At 39.6% G+C, this 22770-nt stretch overlaps 1 protein-coding gene across 1 annotated transcript in view; it reads left to right on the top strand.

Moving 5' to 3' along the window:
* Positions 1 to 22770, top strand: part of CA8 (carbonic anhydrase 8) — a 93354-nt gene that overhangs the window by 29412 nt on the left and 41172 nt on the right. The window contains exon 4 of the mRNA XM_003256018.4: positions 20879 to 20974. Coding sequence (XP_003256066.1) covers positions 20879 to 20974 — 96 coding nt within the window. The remainder of the gene's footprint in view (positions 1 to 20878; positions 20975 to 22770) is intronic.

Raw genomic sequence — 22770 nt, 5'->3', positions numbered from 1 at the left:
AATGAAATTATTGGAATAATCGTGGTACACTTAATAGGAAAAAAAAGGGAGTTGGAAAGTGAGGTACCATTATGAAGGAAGCCGATGAATTTTAACTATTTTAACAATAGTGTGACTTTCATTACTATCCATATTGTTTTTATTTTTATTTTTATTTTTTTGAGATAGGGTCTTACTCTGTCACTCTGACTGGAGTGCAGTGAAGCAATCTTGGCTCACTGCAGCCTCCGCCTGTTGGGCTCAAGCCATCCTCCCACCTCAGTCTCCTGAGTAGCTGGGACTATAAGTGTGTGCCACTATGCATGGCTAATTTTTTTTTCATTTTTATGTAGAGACGGGGTTTTTCCATGTTGCCCAGGCTGGTCTCGAACTCCTGACCTCAAGTGGTCTGCCTGCCTCAGCCTCCCAAAGTGTGGGGATTACAGGCGTGAACCACCACCCTGGGCCTTGTTGCTTTTAATTCCATCCACTTTCAAATCAGTTAAAGAACAATATAGGTTGAGTATCCCTTATCTGGAATGCTTGGGACCAGAAGTATTTTGGATTTTGAATTTCTTTCATAGTTCGGAATATTTGCAGTATATTCATATATTCACTAGTTCAGCATCCCAAATCCGAAAGTCTGAACTCTAGAAGCTCCCAAATCTGAAACTTTTTAGTGCCAACAGGATACTCAAAAGAAATGCTCACTGGAATATTTTGGAGTAGAGATTTTTGGATTTGGGATGCTCAGCCTGTAGTAGTTGGGGTCGCGGTTCCTTGAAAAGTTATAAATATATCCTTAGCTCTAGGTAGGGTGAGGAGATTAAAATGTTTGAAGCTGTACTACGCTTTATATAATTTGAGTCCTACTCAGAACAGTGCTGATCTCCCTCCCCACAACAGAAGAGTGAATTAAACTAAGGATTAGTAGATTTTAGCATTTATTTATTGCTAATTGGAGTTGCTTTGTATTCTCAAGGGAAAGAATTCAGCTTTGGAATTTCTATCCCCATTTAAAGTCCGATGGCCTTAATGTATTGATGTTCACAGGGTAATATATGCCTCTGCCTGAGTTTCCGAGGCAACACCAGCAGAACCTCCCCTTTTGGGGGTGTCTTTTTGAGGGACTTTGTCTTGATATCTACACTCCTTGGAATCGCTACAGCTTGCTGTTGTCAACTGATGGTCCTGAAATCTCTCCCTTTCTGTCACACCCTTCATGTTATTTTTCAATGTAGATGTACATATCCCATCAGTGCACCTGGGGGCTCTTATAACTTTCTATATCTTTATAAATTTTTTAAATAGAATATAAAGATAAGGAATATTGAGTATGAAACCCACAAATGAAGATGCATCAGATTACATGGATATTTTACATTTACCCATATCTAAATTTTCATAGAGACTTAACTTTGACATTGATGTGAAAGCCAGTATTGTGTAAGCACTACATAATTCTATTTTAGATTATTAGGATTTGTCCTGCTGGCATTACTGATGTGAAGGGAGCTAAAAAGCCTTGGGACAACTAGACTTTTGTTTCTTGATTCCATTTAAATTTGAGCCTTCCTTGTAGGAAAAATTATACTTGATTGCTCTAGTCTAATTTCAGAAGCATTTTGAATGCATTATTGAATAAATATTGAGTTTTATGGCAGGCGGTGGGGGGTTGGGCAAAGATTTGAAAGTATGGCAGATGACTTTGGCCTTCTCTTCTAACCTTCTTATTTGGGGTATGGACAAAGATAGGAGGTATGAAATTGGGCTGACCAAATACGATGTTATTTTTCAGAATATTCAGTGAGCATGTACATAGTGTTATGCATGAACTGAGATTTTGACCATGAGGCTCAGGAGACCCGTATTTTGTTAAATGACATGACAGTGCCAGGAGGGGAAGGGAATTGGGAGAAAGTTCTCAAGGTCAAATATGGTCATGCTGAATTCGTGAGTGGTTGAGGTTTTTATGTAATTAAACTCGAAGCTAAATTCTAGGAAGTTTGGCTTGACTTCTAATAGAATTTTAGTTCCTGGCATATAGTGGGCTGTACATAAGGTGGGCAAAGAGTAGATGAGAAGGTTCTAGGCATAGTGACAGGTGTTGAGGATGTAAAGAGGACAGAGACGTCCTTCTCCCACCTAGGAGACTTTGCCTTTGCTGTGTCCTGTGTCTAGAGGATTTCCTCCTCCCACCTTGCCCCCAGATAGCCACATGGCTTGCTTCTTTAGCATCTTTGAATCTCTGTTCAAATGCCAGATAATCTGTGAGGCCAACCTAAACTTTCCTTAATCTGCTTGGAACCTGTGTCCACTTTCTCTAATCTGTTTTTCTCCATAGCATTTTATAGTAACTTAATGACATATAAATATGTATAGCTATTATTACATATATACTATATATGTATAAAATTAAATATAACTGTTTTATAATAGTCTATTTTGGCTGGAGTTTGGAGGATCTAGAAATTAAGTATTTAAGGTAAATTTAGAATGGTAGGTTGGGGACAAATAATGGAAGCTCTTGAATGGAGTTGGTCAGATGTGTGATGTATATGTGTTATTTGACCAAGAGCAGTGGAGCATCACTGTTCAACAGTACACAGTTATGAAATTTATTTTATTTACTAAATATTTATTGGGTATCTTCTATGTATGCTCTAGGCAGTTTTAGGTATTAGGATAACACATTAGTGAAAAAATATGTGGAAATCACTTCCCTTACAAACTTTTCCTTCTAATGAAATGAAATGTAACCAATTACTTTGGTCATAAGAGGTGATGCCGTTCAGGAAATCATGGCTAAAAATCAGATCTGACATCATCCCATTTTAGGTTCAAATGACCTAAAATGGGATGATGGCCTTGACAAAAAGAAAAAGAACTAGTGTTGGAACCAGTGTGGGGAGAGAAGAATGTGGAGAGCTTACCAAGCTTTGATAGTTTGTTTGGAGATCAGGGAAAAGAGGAGCTTTTGGTTCCTCTAAGATTTGAGTCTTGGTAACTGAAAGGATGGCAGAGTTCCTAAGGATTGTCAGAAACGGGGACTGTTTTGTTGGAAAACTGTGGTATGTAATTTGATATGTTTTGAATTTGACAGTTGCCATTTATCCTGTGGAAATGCCCAGGAAAGGGCTGGAAAAGTGTATCTGTAACTTAGAAGAGAGGTCAGAGAATGAGATTTATTGCAGCAGCTGATATTTACTTATCTATTTAAAAATAGTCTAGCTCTAAGTAAATGAGTTAATGTAAGAACACACAGTATCTGTTCTTTATCCGATGTCATGGGGTAACAGTTGCTATTTTAATTTGGTATCCTATCACCAATGCTTATTGGTATTACAGGAATATGTAATGTTTCTGAGCAAGTCTAATCATGCAGTACTTCACCAAAGGGAAATTATATTTCTGATGCTAGGTAATGGCTATTATATGCCCCCACTTTGCATATTATGATTGTTGCTAAAATAGTAGCATATGTTGTCCTTATCCACTTCAATAATCAATCCATTCTTGAAACTTATTGAGCTACTCACAATAATAAACTACTACTAATAAGATCTACTGCTTGATTGTTAGGAAATATTGATGCAAAAATAAGAGATTTGGGATTAGGTTTAGACTCTTAAAATTGCTTTAGCTAATAATACATTTTATGATCATTCATAGTTGGTTTATATTCTTCATGTCTTTATTTTTGGGGATACTATAAAATGATACAGAAAATACCTTTTGGATTTTTTTGTGTGAAAAATCTCTAGATCAGAGCAAAAAGCTCAATTTATTTATCATTAGACACAATTTTATTTTTAAGAAATATTACTTTTCTGTGAGAAGCCAACATTTGGATTATAATGAAAATACACAATGAAAATTTTTATTTATTTATGTTTGCTATGCTTACATCTAAAGGATTTGATATAGGTAACCAATGGAGTGTTTTTGCTCAATATCCTATTTCTCCTTTGTATGAGTGCATTGGTTTTAGGTAAACAATGGAAGACACAGCTAAGAAATAATAGGAAATATTTCCTCTCACACTGTAGGAACTCCTGAAGGGTTGTGCCACTGTCGGTTTATGTGGCTGCTCAGCCATATTTCCACAGGCCAATTTCTTTCCTTTTTTCTGCTAAGCTATTTAGACATTTTAGCTTTTCCTCTTTGCTTTGTTTACTCATGATTGCCAGATGACTATGTTACCTCTAAGCATCAGATACTCACAAATTAATGGTTAAATGTAAGGGAGGTATTTTCCTCTCTTGCATTAAAAAAAAGCTTTATTGAGATATAATTTACCATAACATTGACTCATTTAAAGTATGCTAGTCAATGGACCAAATCTTGAATAAACTCCCATTCACAATTGCTACAAAGAGAATAAAATAGCTGGGAATACAGCTAACAAGGGAAGTGAAGGGCCTCTTCAAGAACAACTACAAACCACTGCTCAAGGAAATAAGAGGGGATACAAACACATGGAAAAACATTCCATGCTCATGAATAGGAAGAATCAATATCGTGAAAATGGCCATACTGCCCAAAGTAATTTATAGATTCAATGCTATTCCCATTAAACTAGCATCGACATTCTTCACAGAATTAGAAAAACTACTTTGAATTTCATATGGAACCAAAAAAGAACCTGTATAGCCAAGACAATTCTAAGCAAAAAGAAAAAAGCTAGAGACATCATGCTACCTGACCCCAAACTATGCTGCAAGACTACAGTAATCAAAACAACATGGTACTGGTACCAAAACAGGTGTATAAACCGATGGAGTGGAATAGAGATCTCAGAAATAACACCACACATCTACAGCCACCTGATGTTTGACAAACCTGACAAAAACAAGCAATGGGGAAAGGATTCCCTGTTTAATAAATGGTGCTGGGAAAACTGGCTAGCCGTGTGCAAAAAACTGAAACTGGACCCCTTCCTTACACTTTATACAAAAATTAACTCAAGATGGATTAAAGACTTAAATGTAAAACTGAAAACCATAAAATCCCTAGAAGAAAACTGAGGCAGTACCATTCAGGACATAGGCATGGGCAAAGATTTCATGACGAAAACACCAAAAGCAATTGCAACAAAAGCAAAAATTGACAAATGGTATCTAATTAAACTAAAGAACTTCTGCACAGCAAAAGAAAGTATCATCAGAGTGAACAGGCAGCCTACAGAATGGGAGAAAATTTGTGAAATCTACCCATCCAAGAAGGTCTAATATCCAGAATCTACAAGGAACTTAACAAGGAAAATAAAAAACATCAAAAAGTGGGCAAAGTATATGAACAGACACTTCTCAAAAGAAGACATTTATGCAACCAACAAACATATGAAAAAAAGCTCAACAGCACTGATCATTAGAGTAGTGCAAATCAAAACCATAATGAGATACCGTCTCACACCAGTCAGAATGGCAATTATTAAAAAGTCAGGAAACAATAGATTTTGGCGAGTCTGTGGAGAAACAAGAATGCTTTTATGCTGTTGGTGTGAATGTAAATTAGTTCAACCATTGTGGAAGACAGTGTGGCGATTGCTCAAGGATCTAGAACCAGAAATACCACTTGACATGCAATCCCATTACTGGGTATATACCTAAAGGAATATAAATCATTTGACTATAAAGACACATGCACACGTATGTTTATTACAGCACAATTCACAATGGTGAAGACATGGAACGAACCCAAATGCCCATCAGTGAAAGACTGGATAAAGAAAATGTGGTACATATATACCATGGAACACTATGCAACCATAAAAAGGAATGAGAACATGTCCTCTGCAGGGACATGGATGAAGCTGGAAACCATCATTCTCAGCAAACTAACACAGGAACAGAAAACCAAACACTGCATGTTCTCACTCACAAGTGGAAGTTGAACGATGAGAACACATAGATACAGGGAGGGGAACAACACACACCACGGCCTGTTGGGGGGTGGAGCGGAAGGGGAGAGGGAGCATTAGGACAAATACCTAATGCATCTGGGGCTTAAAACCTAGATTATGGGTTGATAGGTGCAGCAAACCACCATGGCACATGTATACCTATGTAACAATCCTGCACATTCTGCGTATGTATCCCAGAACTTAAAAGAAAAAAAGAAAATATGCCATGAAATGGTCACTGTAAAAGTGGTTATTATTTTTTCCCACAGAAACAATGTTTTTATTACACTTTCTATCCTTTTAAAGGCTTAATAGGAAATTAATTAAAAAATATCGAATACTTTTATATAAAAGCAAAGATAATAACTGTACCTCTGTAATAACTTTACATAGTAAGATTTTCTTCTGAGTTACATTATGTACAGCAAAGATGGTCCTTGGCATTTTTAAGGGGACTTTCTCAGTAAGTACATATACATATACAAATAAAGTTTTTTAATTGATGTTATTTCTATCACAAATGTGTGGCCGGGCACAGTGGCTCACATCCGCAATCCCAGCATTTTGGGAGGCCAAAGCAGGTGGATCACTTGAGGCCAGGAGTTCGAGACCAGCCTGAGCAACATGGCGAAACCCATCTCTACTAAAAGTACAAAAAAAATTAGCCAGACATGGTGGTGCACACCTGTAATCCCAGCTACTCAGGTGCCTGAGGCACAAGAATTGCTTGAACCCGAGATGCGGAGGCTACAGTGAGCCGAGATCATGCCACTGCATTCTAGCCTGAGCAGCAGAGTAAGACTGTCTCAAAACAAAGCAAAACAAACTCAAAACCCCCCAGAAATGCATTATTCATAATAAAAACTTTTAGAAAAAATAATTCTGTTTTTGTTATTTGAATTTATGTAGGTTTTTGAGAATGCTTTGGATGGCTAGGATGATAAAGGCATTGAGCAGTACAGTGTAAGTACTTGTTAGGCACCTGTGACTATGCAGACCAGGGGAATGAGCAGTGCTGGGAAGTAGAGTCTCTAGTCAGTCCTGGAGAAAGAGGCTCACGGTTAGGTAAGATTGGGTGTAAGGGAAGTCCTCACTGCCTAACTGGAGCTCCCTTATCTGCTGTCAACATTTAAAAGCACTTTGGCCATTGATGATTGTTCACTTTGGATTATGTTCAAAATGTAATAATCTTGTTTTAAAAATCGCCCCCCGTCCCCTCCTGCTGCACCCGGCCCAGTCAGTATGAGCTGTACTGAACTAAAGTGCATTGCCTTGTAAACATAGGTAAAATTTTCTATCTGAATTGTTGTGCTTTTGTGGTTCACACCCATTGATGCCTTTCCTGTTCCTAATTGACCGTTTTAAAAACCTCACAAGCTGTTTTGGTACAAGTTCCACCTCAGTCAAGGAAAGTGATACTTCACCTTGTTACAACATTGAAAGGGAACTTGGGCTCTGTATTTCAGGTCACTAGTGTGTTAAAAGTCAGTTTTCTAGAATGTTCTTTAAAATAAGTTGATTGCCTATCACACTGTTAGTGTATTAACAGGAGAGTCTTACACAAATCGCAGCGAAGCATAATTCCCTTTAATTAGCACTAGAAATAATGTGGTTTATGATGAGTTTGCTAAAGAATGGTTCTTTGTGCAACTTCCTTGAGCAACAAGTGAGTTGGATTAGTTTGTTATGATTTTAAAGTAAATTACAAAACTTATATAAATAAGGAAGTACTTTATGGGAAAAGCATAGGTGTAGATTTTCACAGGGCTGTTTGTCTGTCAGATTAGGGCAGTTTCATTTAGTTGTAGAGCAAGAAAAATTCCTCCACTTCAGAGAATTTTTTTTTGTAGAATTCTGGTTACATGTGCCTCTATGTATATATTTGTTTTTTTTTAGCCTGCCAGAATTTACTTTTTTCACAATATTTTGAAGATATATGGTGTTTATATTGTTGGAAAGTTTTGTGTTCTTTGCGTTGTCTCTTGGCCGTGGAGTTAATACAAGATGCACTGCACCATAATCCACAGGGAATGGTGGGAATGCTTATGAAGGTTGTTTGCCAGGCACATGCCATATCTTATTTCATCATTAAAATATTCCTTAAAGGTAGATGTTATGTCTGTTTTTCAGCTGAATAAGCAGGTCATGAGACATTAGTTGCCCAAGGTCACTTAGGTAATGGCTGAGACTTGGACCAACTACCATTCTCATCGCTATACAGTGTATGCCTTCCCCTATTTCTAATAAACAGGTTCTGATTTTTGCTTTAGATAATTGCAATTCAAAAAGTGAAAGACCCTGAGTAAGCAATGTTAACAGACAAGTACCTTTTCAGGTGTAGTAGGAATTAAAATAGAGTGGTTTTTAAAAACATTTTCAGATAAATGCATTTTATTGTAAATTGTAATAGTTTGAATTGTAATTGGATTTAAAAAATACTCTTTCTGAAAACTGAGTTATTAGACAATCTATTAGCTATGTAAAGTTGGATCGTGAAAATTGACAGTGGTATTTTGCAGACAAATGAAAGAGAAATGAAATAGTGCTGAATTTTAAACCCAATTAAAATTGCTCTATGTGCATGCTTATTACTAAAAAGAGCTTATTACTCTAATTATTATCACCAACACACCTGAAATAAATGCAGAATAAACGAAATTTGTCATACTTACCAAGATTGTAAAAAGATATATTCATTTAGTGAGTGCATTGCATGTGAAGGAGGTTGGACTGTACCTCGTGGATGGATAGGAGCACCTGATGAGCAGGCTTGCAGTATATAATTGCAGGGTAGAGAATGAATCGAAGCCAGCTTTGGAGGCATGGAGACGGGCATAAGTCTATCTATAGATTATGAATCTTGAAACTAAGGCACTGGTGATGGGAATCAGCCAAGTGGATGCATTTGGGAGATTTTTGAGAGGTGGAAAGGGCAGGACATAGCTCTTCGTTGTTTGTAAGGGAAGAGGATGATGGAAGAGATTTCTGGCTTGGGTTCCATCACCAGAGGTGGGAAATGAAGACAAAGACCCAGTCTGAGGGGCGGTGGAGGGAACTCAGCTGTTAAATGCTAACTTTAAAATATCCCACTGGAGGCCGGGCGCTGTGGCTCACGCTTGTAATCCCAGCGCTTTGGGAGGCCGAGGTGGGCGGATCACGAGGTCAGGAGATCGAGACCACGGTGAAACCCCGTCTCTACTAAAAATACAAAAAAAAAAAAAAATTAGCTGGGCGTGGTGGCGGGCGCCTGTAGTCCCAGCTACTTGGAGAGGCTGAGGCAGGAGAATGGGGTGAACCTGGGAGGCGGAGCTTGCAGTGAGCCGAGATTGTGCCACTGCACTCCAGCCTGGGCGACAGAGCGAGACTCCGTCTCAAAAAAAAAAAAAAAATATCCCACTGGAGATATTACACTGGGCAGTTTAATAAAGGGATATAGTCTCGGGACAGAAATTTTGATTTAAAATGCTGGTTTTGTAGTCATGAGAATCCAGGTGAGGATTGAAGACATGTGAGTAGATAAGAACAGCCATCAAGAACATGCTCAGAGAGAAGAGGTGTTAGGGTGGAACCGTGTCAGGGGAAGAGAACCAGTAATGGGGCCTGCGATGGAACCGCTGTCGAAGAAGAAGGAGACCAGGAGAGCGTGGCACCATGAAACCCAGGGGAAGGGGCAGTGTGAGAAGGACAGGCAAGGCTACCGGCTGCTGCAGAGCAGGTGATCTGGTCTCCCAGGCCAAAACGTGATTTAGTGGGGAACATGGTGAGCAGTTTCACGAAACTGATGGGACAAGAGACAGATTTCAGTAGATTGCAGAGGAAATGGGCAGGGAGGAGGTGGTGATGGGAGTGGAGATAATTTTTTAAAAAATTTGCTGTGAAGAGAAAGTAGTAGGAGGGTATGTGAGGTCAAGGAAGTTTTTTTTTTTTTTTGAGAGGAGAAAAATCTATGCATATTAAATGGTGTGAGAAGGAGCTAAGGAGAGAGAGGTTAAAGGCTCAGAAAAGAGCTGGTGGATGAAAGACCCCTGAGTGGTGTGGCAGAAAGGAGCAGATGTTTACTCCTGGAAAAGAGGAGGAGGGAGGAAAGACTGGCAGGAGGTCCCGGCAGGAAGCATAGACAGTTCCTTCTGATGGTTTTATTTTCTCTGGGAGGCAGGTGACGTTGGTGTTAGAATATTAATGATGTGTATGCAGGGATGCTGACTGGTGGGCCTCTGGGCTGGATTTAAGGATGGCTCCAGCTGGCACTGTGTTTCATAAATTGTGGAGTTTAAACACTTGAAGGCATGGCCCCAATTCTTCAGTTTTTCACAGGTCTGCTGTCCTCACGTCTGGACACATTTGACATTGGGGCTGTATGGTGGTGATCTGGCTTTCTATAATGGAACGCATTATTAGTTATCTTTAAACTGTAAGAAAGTAAGTAGGTGAGTTTAGGCGGCATAATGAGAAGATAGCCCTGCTGAAGGTAAGCAACCATACATGCTGTGTTTTCTAAAGTGGGGTGCTAGACCTTTCAGTGCTGCCGAACTTTCTGTCACCAGAGAACCTCCCGCTTCTCTGACTCGGATTCTGCTCTAGCCAGCACTTGCTCTGTATTTTCTAAAACTTTTCCAGACTATTCCTTGCCCTTGTAAGGGCATCACATGATAGACAGTCTGGTCTCCCTTTTACAAAGGAAACTCCACTCAGGTAGCTTTCCCAGGAGCTGGAGTGAGAGTGCTCACTAACAGCAGGTGTGTGGCTGGCATGCTAGCAGTGCCTTGGGTGGCACACTCTCCCTTCCTTTCCCTAGTTTTTCTTGTCTTTGCAGATAACCTTGCCATTCCTCCATGCTTTGTGTGAATACTCACACTGTGCAGTCTACCCCACTCAGTCTTTTCCAACCCTCCCTCTTGGGATCAGAGGTGGCATAGGTGGTAGAGCCACACTCCTTGTGTCCACAGTCTGGCTCTGTCACTTGTTTGCTGTATAATCCTGGGCAGGTTACCTCACCTTCTGTGCCTCCATTTCCTTCTTGTTAAATTGGGGTGTTGATGGTGGTCATAGAATCTATTATTATAAAGATGCTAATGAGGATGGAATGGAGGAATATTTGTAAAGAACAGTTCTTGGCAGAAAATGTAACATCAGTGCCTATTAAATCAGTAAAAATACCCACAGCATCCTTTAACATTTTGATTGTGCACTAATCCTTTTCACTCATTCTTTTCTTCTATTGGGCTATAAATTTCATATTTTTGTTTATTTACACCCTGGATTCTTTTATAACAAGATTTGAGTCTTTGCATTTCCAGTGTCAGAAGCAGTGAACACTAAAACCCTAGATACTGTCGGTGCTCAATAAATGTTGAGATAAATGCTGCCATTATTTCAGAACTCTTTCATCATTGTGGCTCTCATTCAGGGATGAGCAGGGAGAGGATTGCAGCCATTAGTCACTGATTCACTGTATAGAATGAACAGATGTAATCTATAAATGACTCATTCTATAACAAGACCCTTTGGCAGTCTCTTTGCTTTCTTTATTTTACAAAATAATAAATGAAGTAGGGAAGTTACAGCAATTTAATTGCAGCTATAGCCTACAATTCAGGTTTGTTTTTTTTTAGAAAATAAAATGTAGGATATTTCCTGGAAATCAAGAAACCAGTGTTGAAGAATCAGTTTTAATTGCTTCTGATTTTACATTAAATATAAAACATAAAAATGATGCAGTTTTTCTTTTCTTTGATATATGACTGCACCGACAAGCTTTTCCCAATCTTTTATAGTGAATTTCATAAAGGAAGCTTCATTTCTGGGAGAAGAGTCCAATGGTGTTATGATGCCCTGTTCCTAAGAAGGCAGGAAATCAGTCAGCATTTAAAGAGGCAGTCATTCTGCTTTGAAATAAGATCTTCTTTTTATAAATTACATAGCACTAGTGCCTTTTAAATGGAAGATTCTAAATCCTAAGAACACTATAAATACCTTTTGATGTTAATGTCTTCATGGGGGAAGTTGCTCTGAAGCCCTCTGTCACATTCCCCTATTTCTCTTCTACCTATCTGTATACAAGACGTAGTTCGGTTTCGGCAGACATAGCAAGTAGGTGATAGCTAGAGATAGAATTTCGAATAATTTATGTTCCATTCCATGCTTTACAGTATTTTGTCACTGTTATATCTATCTATACCTGGAATGTCATTCTCTGAATAAAGCCGCATATATATTGACAATGATGACTTAAAGCATAGCAGCATCTGAGAATAATACGCACTAAATCTTGATTTATCTGCTGATGAATGGGCTGCTTCATATAATTATGAGTGGATCTGGAGAGAGATGGTGCTTTCTCTGTTAACTATTTTTCAGTTATTTAATGACCCATTTTGTGATCAAATGTTTCACTTCCTGTTTCCTTTTCCCCTTTTTTCCTTCTTTTTCCAGTGCTTACTATCTTCTTTCTTTCAATTTCCAGTATCATAAGAACAGCTGAGATATAACCTTTTTTTTTTCTTTTTCAAAATTTTATAGCCCCCTCTGAGTGCTCTGAGAAGGGCTGTTTTGAGTGTGGTAGAGCATGGATGGGTGAGATACTTGGCTTCTGGAACTCAGGATCTATTGAGACCTGCTACAGTTTTCTATAGTTGGATTTTTTGGGGGCTGAGGAAGGCAATTAAGCAAAATCAGGACACAGAAATGAAGATCTGTTCTTGATGATTTTTTCCCTCTGTGAAGCTATACTCTATAGTGTCCCAGCTCAGAGGAAAGTTCTTAATGACTATACATTGGGTAGAAAGTGGTTTTCAGGTCCAGTTACATCTGAGTTCATGGGCTGCATTGAATATTATTTGTCAAAACTTAACAGCAGCCTGTTATTTCTCTCCAGTTTTACTTTTAACCATTAAGAAAATAGATAAGAATATTAAAAAGTCAAAGGTGAACTTTGCTTACTCTCAGTGATTTCAGCTGACTTCTAATGTCTGTTTTCTGATAATCCTGCCCACCTTATAGGCTGATTGGCCTTGCTCCACTTGTTTTATCCTGATGTCTCTGTGTTCTGCCTCTGTGCCTTTCACTGTCTTGAAACTGCCATCTCATCTCAGTAATCTAAAAAACAATAGGTCCAAAGTCTCCTTCTGTTCTCATTTTTCCTTGTTTCTTTGCAGCTGTCATAGCTTTGCTGCTAGTATCTCCTTGACACTATTGATGCCCACACTGTCTTCTAGAAAGTCTGTTCTCTTTTAATGGCACTTTGGAATTTTCTGAGTTCCCTCTTGCATATTTGATAGTCCCTCTTTCGTTATCTCACCATTTTCCAAAGCTCAGTCTTTGGTCCCCCATCAGTTTCTCTCAAGATTTGATCCATGTATTAGTCAGTTTTCATGCTGCTGATAAAGACATAGCCAACACTGGGTAATTTATAAAGAAAAAGAGGTTTGCTGGACTCACAGTTCCACGTGGCTGAGGAGGCCTCACAATCGTAGTGGAAGGTGAAAGGCACGTCTTACATGGTGGCAGGTAAGAGAGAGAGTGAGAGCCAAGTGAAAGAAGAAACCCTTTATAAAATCATCAGATCTCGTGAGATTTATTCACTACCATGAGGACAATATGGGGGGAACTGCCTCCAAGATTTGATTGTCTTCCATAGGGTTCCTCCCACAACATGTGAGAATTATGGGAGCTACAATTCAAGATGAGATTTGGGTGGGGACACAGCCAAACCATATCAATCCATGAGTGAACCAACTCTACAAGGTCACATTTCTCTAGGGCAGGCTTGTTCAACCCATGGCCTGTGGGCCACATGCAGCCCAGGATGGCTTTGAATGTGGCCCAACACAAATTTGTAAATTTTCTTAAAACATGAGATTTTCTTGCAATTGTTTTTTTGTCATCCACTGTTGTTAGTGTTAGTATATTTTCTGTGTGGCCCAATACAGTTCTTCTTCTTCCAGTGTGGCCCAGGGAAGCCGAAAGATTGAACACTCCTGCTCTAGGGGTATCTGCTCCCTGTACCTTTAGCCCTTTCTCAAGGCAGCAGGAGTTCTGCACCTCTCACTAATGGGGCACTAGTTTGATTGTTCTGATGTGGGTTTACACTCCTATCTAAAACTGAATTCAGTTGTGGCTCACACCTGTAATTCCAGCTCCCCTGGAGGCTGAGGTGAAAGGATCACCTGAGCCCAGGAGTTCAAGGCTGCGGTAAGCTGTGATTTTGTCACTGCACTGCAGCCTGGATGACAGCAAGACCCCTTCTCTTGCAAAAACCAAACCCTCAAAACACCCCTGAATTTATCTCCCTTTTTGATAAAATGATTTCGGTAGAAATCCCAGTTATCTCCCCTATTTCTCTTCCTTTTTCTTCCTGTTGGTTGAAGTTCTCTGTCTCTGGCTCCCTTCCCAGTGTCCCCCCTCCTCCCTGCACCCTTTATTTCTGGCATCTCCAGCCTCCATCTTTCTGTCAAATGCCCATCAGTGCCTAGGAGGACAGGTAGGATTTGGGTGGGTGTCAGGGCAGATTGGGGAAAGGCATTCCAGGTGAGTGGGCATAAGCAGAATGGGGAGGCTGTTGTGAGGAGTCAGGGTGACGCTTGGTTTGAGCATGTGGGGAGAGTTAGGGTGGGGAAGGATGTGGTTTGAGAAATGTAAGCCTGATATGGATAGAAAATAAAGGAAATCAGAGATTTTCAACAGAGGAAATGTGGTGAAAGTTGTGTTAAAAAGAGATTAGTTGGGCTTCGTAATGTAAGTGCCAGGGCCCAGGAGAGGTCTAGATGAGCTCTGGAGATAAAGGCGCGGGGGTCCCAGGTCTCAAGCCTGGCAAGCGGGGTGGGAGGGGAGTTCTATGAAGAGTGTGTGGGTGGGAAGCCCCTTTGAAGAGGGTTGATGTCAGTTGTAGAAATGTTCACCTTGAGGTGTCAAGAAGATATCTGAAAGGAAAGTTCCCTGCATTTGCAGTTAGGAGATGTCATAGAATTTGTGTGAGTGCCGAGGGCTGGGGAAAAGGAAATTTGTGAGTCATAATTGCCTTTTCAGTGTTTACTACTTTTTCCATTCCTCATGATTCATTCTTTGGTATTTTGCTGCCGTCGTCTTATTTATGTTAGTAATAAACCTCATTTGTCGTGAAGATAGCTTTCTGTTAAGCTGCCATGAAGTCTTCAAACTTATTTTTCTCGGTGACAAATGATGATAAGGCTGTGGCATGTCGCAATTTCTTAACTTTGGACAAATTTATCTGTTCTGTGAGTTAAGTATATTAGGATGAACGTTTTGAACGTTTCACAGGCGCTAATGGTAAGGCAGCATAATCAGTTGTGGGAGTATGAAGTTGTGAGTCCTGTAGCAAAAGCTCGGTCCAAGATTTTCCCTGAAGCTGTAAAAGGATGCGTCATGGTTGTTTTCCTGTGGTCCGATTTTTTAACAGAAGACATAATGGTCATCATGCTGCCAGAGTAATAATGGATCTTGGCTGTTTTATGTCTTTGTAACACTTGCCTCCTGTTGGTGGGCTGGGGGGAAGAGTTATAAGGAGTGACGAAGGACTCAGCTTTAATTGTTACAGAAAACCACTTTCTTCTACCCTGACATGCCCAGGTGTAGGAGGAGGCCAAACCTTTTGCCTTTGGAGGGAGAATGGCTGAAGGGAGCCTGGAGGCAGATTCTTTGAGCAGGAGGGATTCTGCTATTGTTGTTGGTAGCCGTAGTAGGCCTTGGGTTCAGGCTGCAAGAGGCAGCCCCTCAGCCACCTGCTGTGCAGTGTGTTTACCAGGCAGAGCAGGTCCAGGCTCTTGAAGGCCTGTGCGGCAGGGTCCTGCCTGGAGCCATCTTTAGTCCAGTGGACCCTGAAGGAGTAAGTGACCCTATGCAGTGGCCCGTCTACTTCTAAACAGATGCAGTGCTGATGCTGCCGACCCTTGCTCTCCTTAGAAATGGTAAGTGGCATTTCCATACTTGGTCTAAACTGTAATCCAGTTGGCTGTTCTTCTTTGTCAAAATCTATCATCCTGCTTCCCTGCCTTTGCTGGCTATATATAACTAATGCTAATAACAGTAAAATGTGATAAGAATATAGGAAAAAGAGTACTATGGGAAGACAGAGAAAGGCGTGAATAATCCAAGCTTTTAAGATACAGTCTCCTGTGTTACAGAGAGACTGATGCTGAAAGAAGTTAGTGACTAGTGAAGTTCACAGAGCTGAAGAGTTGTAGAACCGAAACAAGAATCTAAGACGAGACTCCTAGTGGAGGTCTTTTATGAGAGCACATTGCCTCTCAGAATAATGGAGTTGGAGAAGTGCACAGGGTTGCCGCCTCTGTATCCTGCTCTCTCCATAGACCAGACACACCCCAGAGCGTATCTGGGCTGTTAGGCTTTGAAGTGAGTCTTGTGAGTCCTCTCTGCTGATAATAGCTGTCTACTTGGACCTTAATAAGCCAGTTCATAAGATGTACTGCAGGGCACTTCATTTCCTAAGCCATATCTGTGGTATCGTATGCTTTTCCATTCAGACCTGTTTGTCTCCAGATGTCTTTAACCACACTGCATTAGAACAAACTTTGGAGCATGTATCCATAATATATGTATTTGTTAATAAATTATATTCATGCACTAATATGTATTTATATTATGTATTTTATGAAGCATAGAAAATTTGAAATGAAAACGCATTTGATAAAAATAAATATAAGTACAAGTTTTAATATGTTATTTATGACCATCAGAGGATCGTTTTGTCACTTCATCCCCCCTCCCCAAAGGGATCATGTTTTGTCTTAGAAGAATAAATCCCGAATGTTGTCACTTTAATTGTTAGGGTCATTTTTCTTTATTCCCATTGGTATTAGTCGTCATCAGATTTAAACTTCATTAGGTTGCCATACTTCTTTTTGTTTGTTTGCATGATCTGTATTAGTCAGGGTTCTCCAGAGAAACAGGGAGAGGGAGAAAGAGAGAGAAGCAGAGGGAGAAAGAAGAGATTGGGATTTAATTTAAGGGACTGGTTCATGTAGTTATGGGGGCTGGCAAATCTGAAATCTGCGAGGTAGGCTGAAAGCTGGAAATTCATGCAGGAGTTGATGTTGCAACTTGAGTTTCAAGGCTGGAAACGCAGGCCGATTTTTATCCAGAGTTCTGGAGGCACAATTCCTTCTCCCTTGGGGGACCTCAGTCTGTGCTTTTAAGCCCTTTAACTGATTGTATGAGGCCTACTCATATAATGGAGGCATTCAGCTTTACTCAAAGTCTGTTGATTTAAATGTTAATCACATCTAAAAAGCACCTTTGCTGCAACATCTAGACTGGTGTTTGATCAAACAATTGGGCACCATAGCCTAGCCAAGTTGACACATAAAATTAACTGTCCTGCACTCCTGTTATAATTTTTTTAGCTGGGACTTTTGTGGTATCCTCCTGGCTTATATTCCAGCTTTCAATGTCTGCTACTTCCAGTCCGGCTCCTGTACTGTCAAAAAGACCTTTGAAAGAAAGAGGTTATTATGGGGGAGTTTGATTCCAGACTGCCTACATAATAATAATATTCATTGCAATAATATATTGCTTTAGTGTTTTCTAGAATACAGCTATGGTAACATTTAAAGCTCTGTGCTGTCTGACCCCTCTAGCTCTCTAGCCTCACCTCTTGTCATTGCCAGACTTAGGTACCCTCTAGCTACCCACCAAGGTACTGTTAGTCCTTCAAAAGCACTTATAATTTTCCTGCCTCTGTGGCTTTGCTTTGTGGAACAGACCAGCACTAATTAATATAAGGCACAATATGATAAAATTATTGGAATAAAGAAGGGGCAGTGGCAGAACAGATGTCAATGTGAATAATTCAAGCTTTTCAGATTTGAAAAGACTTTCTTATGGTGAGCAGAAAGCAAAGGGTGAGATAGCTGGTGTCATGGGCAGAATTGTGTCCCTGCCAAATTCATGTTGAAGCGCCAATTCCTAGCACATCAGACTGTGACTGTATTTGGACATAGGGTCATTACAGAGATAATTAGGTTGAAAGGAGGTCATTAGGCATGCCCTAATCCACTGTGCCTGGTGTTCTTATAAGAAGAGGAAATTTGGACACAGACTCCTAGAGAGGCAAGACCGTGTGAAGACAAAGGGAGAAGGTGGCCATCTGTAAGCCAAGGAGACAGGGCTAAAAAGGAACCAGCCCTGCCCACACCTTGATCTCAGACTTCCACCCTCCAGAAACGTGAGAAAATAAATGTCTGTTGTTTAAGCCACCCAGTCAGTGCCACTTTGTGATGACAGCCCTAGCAGACTCATACAGATGGAGAGGAAAGGTGCATGGGGAGCAGAGTGAGCTAACTTGAGAGGCAGCGCAGGTGCAGAGTGCTGTGTCTGGGGGCCATGCATCTAGGTTACCACTACTAGGTTACAGCTGAAGGTTGGCCAAGTTCCAGAATGGGTTGGACATTTGCCTGGTACTTGAATTAGCCAACCTCTACTGGCGTAGAAAGGGGGTCTGTCATGATTTGTTTGGTCTGAAAATAAGAGAAAGGACCTTCAAGAGAAGAAGGTTTATCAGAAGCAGGACAGAGCTTTGTTTTTTAAAGCTTGGGTCCCTTGTTATTGTGAGGAGAGAATCTCTCCTGCCCTGGAACCACAAGACTCAGGTGATTATTGAAGACCCAGAAGGTAGAGTGAAGGATGCGTGGGAGAGCTGCTGTTGCTGCTTTCATTTCGTGTTATTTTGCTGGACATGCGGGGGTCATAGCAACCTTCTGTTATCCTTGTTAGCTTGGGTTGGCTGAAGTGCCAGCATTTCTCTTAATTTTTATCTTTTGTTAAAAAGAATATTTTTTAGAGCAGTTTAACATTTATAGAAAAATTATAAAGACAGTACAGAAAATTCCCATATACCCCAAACCCAGTTTCTTCTATTAGTAACATTTTACATTAGGATGGTTACATTTGTTACAATTAATGGACCAATACTGCTATGTTACTAATCCACATTTTATTTGGATTTCCTTAGTATTTACCTAATGTCCTTCTTCTGTTCTGGGATCTCACCTATGACACCATACACCATATTACGTTTAGTTCTCATGTCTTCTTAGGCTTCTTTTGGCTGTGACATTTTTCTCAGGCTTTCCTTGTTTCTGATGACCTTGACCGTTTTGAGGAGTACTTACTGGTGAGGTATTTTGTGGAGTGTCTCTCACTGAGATTTGTCTGATGTTTTTCTTGTGGCTAGACTGGGTTATGGGTCATTGAGAGAAAATACAGCAGTAAAGTGCTCATCACATATAGGGATACAGACACCCCGTCAACATGACTAATCACTGTTGATGTTGACCTCGATCAGATAGTGTTTGTTAGGTTTATCCACTATAAAGTCACTATTTTTATCCCTGTTCCATACTTCACTCTTTGAAACAAAGTCACCACTCACAGTGCACACTTAAGGAGTGGGGACCCTCAGCTTTTTAAACACACAAAAAATATGCAGCAGCTTTTGAAGGGCAGGTGTGAGTGATGATGTTGCTGAATTGTGGGGAGTAGGGAGAAAGAAAAACCCATGCTTTTGTGGTTTATTAATGTTTTGTTTAAAAAAATGCCCCAAAATATTGCTGTGAGAAGTAAGAAAAATGCCAGTTGGAATTTTGTAATTTGTGGAATAAAAATTTATTTTAACCTTGGGCCTAGACCTTCTTTGTTGGTGGTTTAATTAAGGCAATCAGTTCTTACCTCTGCCACTGGGACTCCTATGCTGTTGTTGCAGCCGGAGAAGGGAAGGTTAAAATTGTGTTTTCTTATTGAGAGATTATAGAACAGGGTTTTCTTAAAAGCAGTGCCTTTCAGTTGCATTTACTGGGTAGTCACAGTCTCTGTGAGTTTTTCACAGCCTCACAGCCTGACCTGGCTGAGTGGGCCATGGGTACGGTCTTTTCCTAGTTACCTGTTCTATTATTGGTAGAGGACTTCATTACCTCCCCCTAGTGGTCAGTTTTATAATATCAGATTCTACCTGGATAAATTCAGCAGTGGAAAAATCCAATTTGTGGCCATCCTTATGATAATTTTCCTGAATATTTTAATATAAATGCTAAAATAAATAGTGGTTGAATTTTAGCTATGTCTTTTGGTGTTAGAACCAATTTTAAAATGAGGCAATGTTGAAAGGCGGTAAGTAATTATAACTTGATGAAAAGCTATAGTGATGAAGGTAATATTCTAGGCAGAAGGTTTACCTGCCTGCTATTATACTAACAACCTCAGTGGACATTTGGTTTTTAATCAGGAATTGAGTTTGGCTTCTTGCAAGTGTTTTATCAGTGCTGTAGGAGCAAGTGCATATTCTAGATAAACTTGAAAGCTGCAAAGCTTTATGAGGCTAGGAGTGAGGGAGGCCTCTGATCATTGTTTGTCATTTCTTCACAGATAAAATTTTATCGCTAGTGCAGGAAATCGCCTTCTTTTAGAGATTTACATCAGCACTTATTATTTTACCATGGCTTTAAATATGCAGCTTTTTTTTTTTTTTCTAGGATGCTATCTCTGAATATTCTTAGAAAGTTGAAATAATTTACTGGAACTAGAAACTGGCTTTGTACCTCTCCTGATGGAAATACTGGGTGATGCAGTATTTGATTATGCAGGTATTCATCCTTTGAATGAGTTGTAGTGTTTGTGCCCAGACCTGGAGTTTTGTTTCATGGAGATTCAAAAGGATGACATCCAAGGAAACATAACTGAATCAATGTGAAGTCTGTGAGTCCCTCCAGTTGTCTTCTTCCTCATCAGGACTAAAACTGGACTTAGGAGGCAGCGATCCACTAAGCACTGCTTCTGTTCAGAAATAAGAAGGAAGGAATTCATACAGAGAACTCGTATTAAGCCAGTAGTTTATTTGTGTCTACTTGTGATCCTCTTGTGGTATGTGACACCATATAGAAATAGTAAAGAAATGGCTGTATCTTTGCTTTTATGACTAGAAGTAGCACATTAAATGATGTGGTCTGTCTGTTGCCACTCACCCAGCTCCATCTGATCCACTGGAACTCCACTCTGTTTGGCAGCATTGATGAGGCTGTGGGGAAGCCGCACGGAATCGCCATCATTGCTCTGTTTGTTCAGGTAAACGGTCTGCTGTGGTTATCATATTGTTTAGAGATGCTAATTTCTAAATCATTTTGTAAAATTTTTTGATTCTCAATTTTATTACTTAGAGATGAAATTACACACATACAGAGAACACCTGATTAAAACAGAAAACTTGATCCTTATGGTTTATCGGAGTTCAGCCATATTCATTGGTAGAAAACAGTTCCTTTATTTATTAGAAATTTTCTTCAGAGTAGCATTCAGGGTCTTTGGAGAAATGATTTAGAAAATGACTCCTGAAGGTAGAGTTTATTTTATGAAAAAGGATTTCAGAAAATGTCTTTAGACACTGGTTTACAGAAAAATCTACAAAAAAAACCAGTAACAATAATAGAAGTATGTAGTAGATTACTTTAGCCCTTCTTTATTAACAACTTTCACTCCGAGATGACTTGAAATGCCTTATAGGAAACACTGATAAAAATCAGACTGGCAAAGACCTTGGCAGATATAGTCAATATAACATTTGGATTTGAGCTCTGTGGTAGGCAAAGGAGAGTATGTAAATTTACCCAAACATATGAAAGCAGGCCACGTGCTTTCAGAGGTAAAAACTTAATTCAGTTTTTAAGGCGAATCCTCTAAATTTTGTCTTATTACCTATTTGACATCGTAAAAGATTTAGAGGTGAAAGAGTACCTGGAAATTTTAGCTTCAAAGCTGCCATCAGGACCAGAAGCCAGAGTTCCAGCTCTGCGTGGCTCTGGGCTGCCTGTTGGATAACCTGGGATTAGAGCCTGTTAGCACAGTGTTCTTCAGAAACTTAATTTTCCAAAGAGAGTTCGATAATGGGCCCTTTTAAACTTGTTTTTTTATGGCATATATATCAAAAATTAATTGCAATAATTTTTAATCCATATCTCCTAGATATTTCTTTATTGATGTTTGAAAGTAGCCATCCAGTTTAGGCTCTTAATATTTTAAAATCAGCGTCTTGCAAATATGACACATCATAGAAATTTAAAGGAAATCCTTACATTTTTCAGTGAGTCCTCTTACTATTTATTTCATGGTGTCACAGGCGGGGACCTATATTCCTTGTATTTTATAATGGCATTATATAACTAGAAAGAAATCACAAAATATTAATGAAAAATTTTTTCATTATACAAATATATTTTGATAATTTTTAGTATATTGAAGTAACAGTTATGAAAGGCTACTCTTATAACCCAGAAAAGTTAACAAAGTATCCAAATTTGAGAAATTGAGACAGTAGAAGGTACTATCTCATTATTAAAAGTAAGAATAAAAAATAGTAAAATAAAAATAAGAATACAAATAACCACATATTCATATATAGAAGGGAAAGGAACATGTCAGTTTCATCTTTGGAATTGGTACTCAATAAATATTTGTGGATGGAATTAGGTGTGATAACTTAGTATTTTCACTTCCTGATTCGTAGCATGTAACAGGTGACCTGGATTCGTAGAGCCCCGGACTGAAAACCCAGCCCCTTAGAACTAATGCGAGTATTTCCAAGAGCAAGCTGCATTATTGCAGGCAAGGGAAAGCCTGGAGAGCAAGCACACTTTTTCTAACTTTTCATAAGTTTCTGTGATGAAAAATTCAGGTTATCTGTATGCAAATTCTCAGGAGAGAGTGAAATCGCAGAACTGAGAGCAAAATTTCAGGAAGGAAGGAAGGAAGGAGGGAAGGAGAGGGGAAGGAGGGATGGGCTGAAATCCATCCGGGAGGTCGAGTCCTCAGGCTGGAGGAGAGAAATTTGGAGGGAGGAAGTCGGAGACATTGAGTAGACTTTCCTT

The sequence above is a fragment of the Nomascus leucogenys genome, chromosome 16, assembly GCF_006542625.1.
Source record: "Nomascus leucogenys isolate Asia chromosome 16, Asia_NLE_v1, whole genome shotgun sequence".
NCBI classification, from domain to species: domain Eukaryota; kingdom Metazoa; phylum Chordata; class Mammalia; order Primates; family Hylobatidae; genus Nomascus; species Nomascus leucogenys.
Note: the sequence above shows the minus strand (reverse complement) of the source record. Positions and strands in the feature narration are given on the sequence as shown.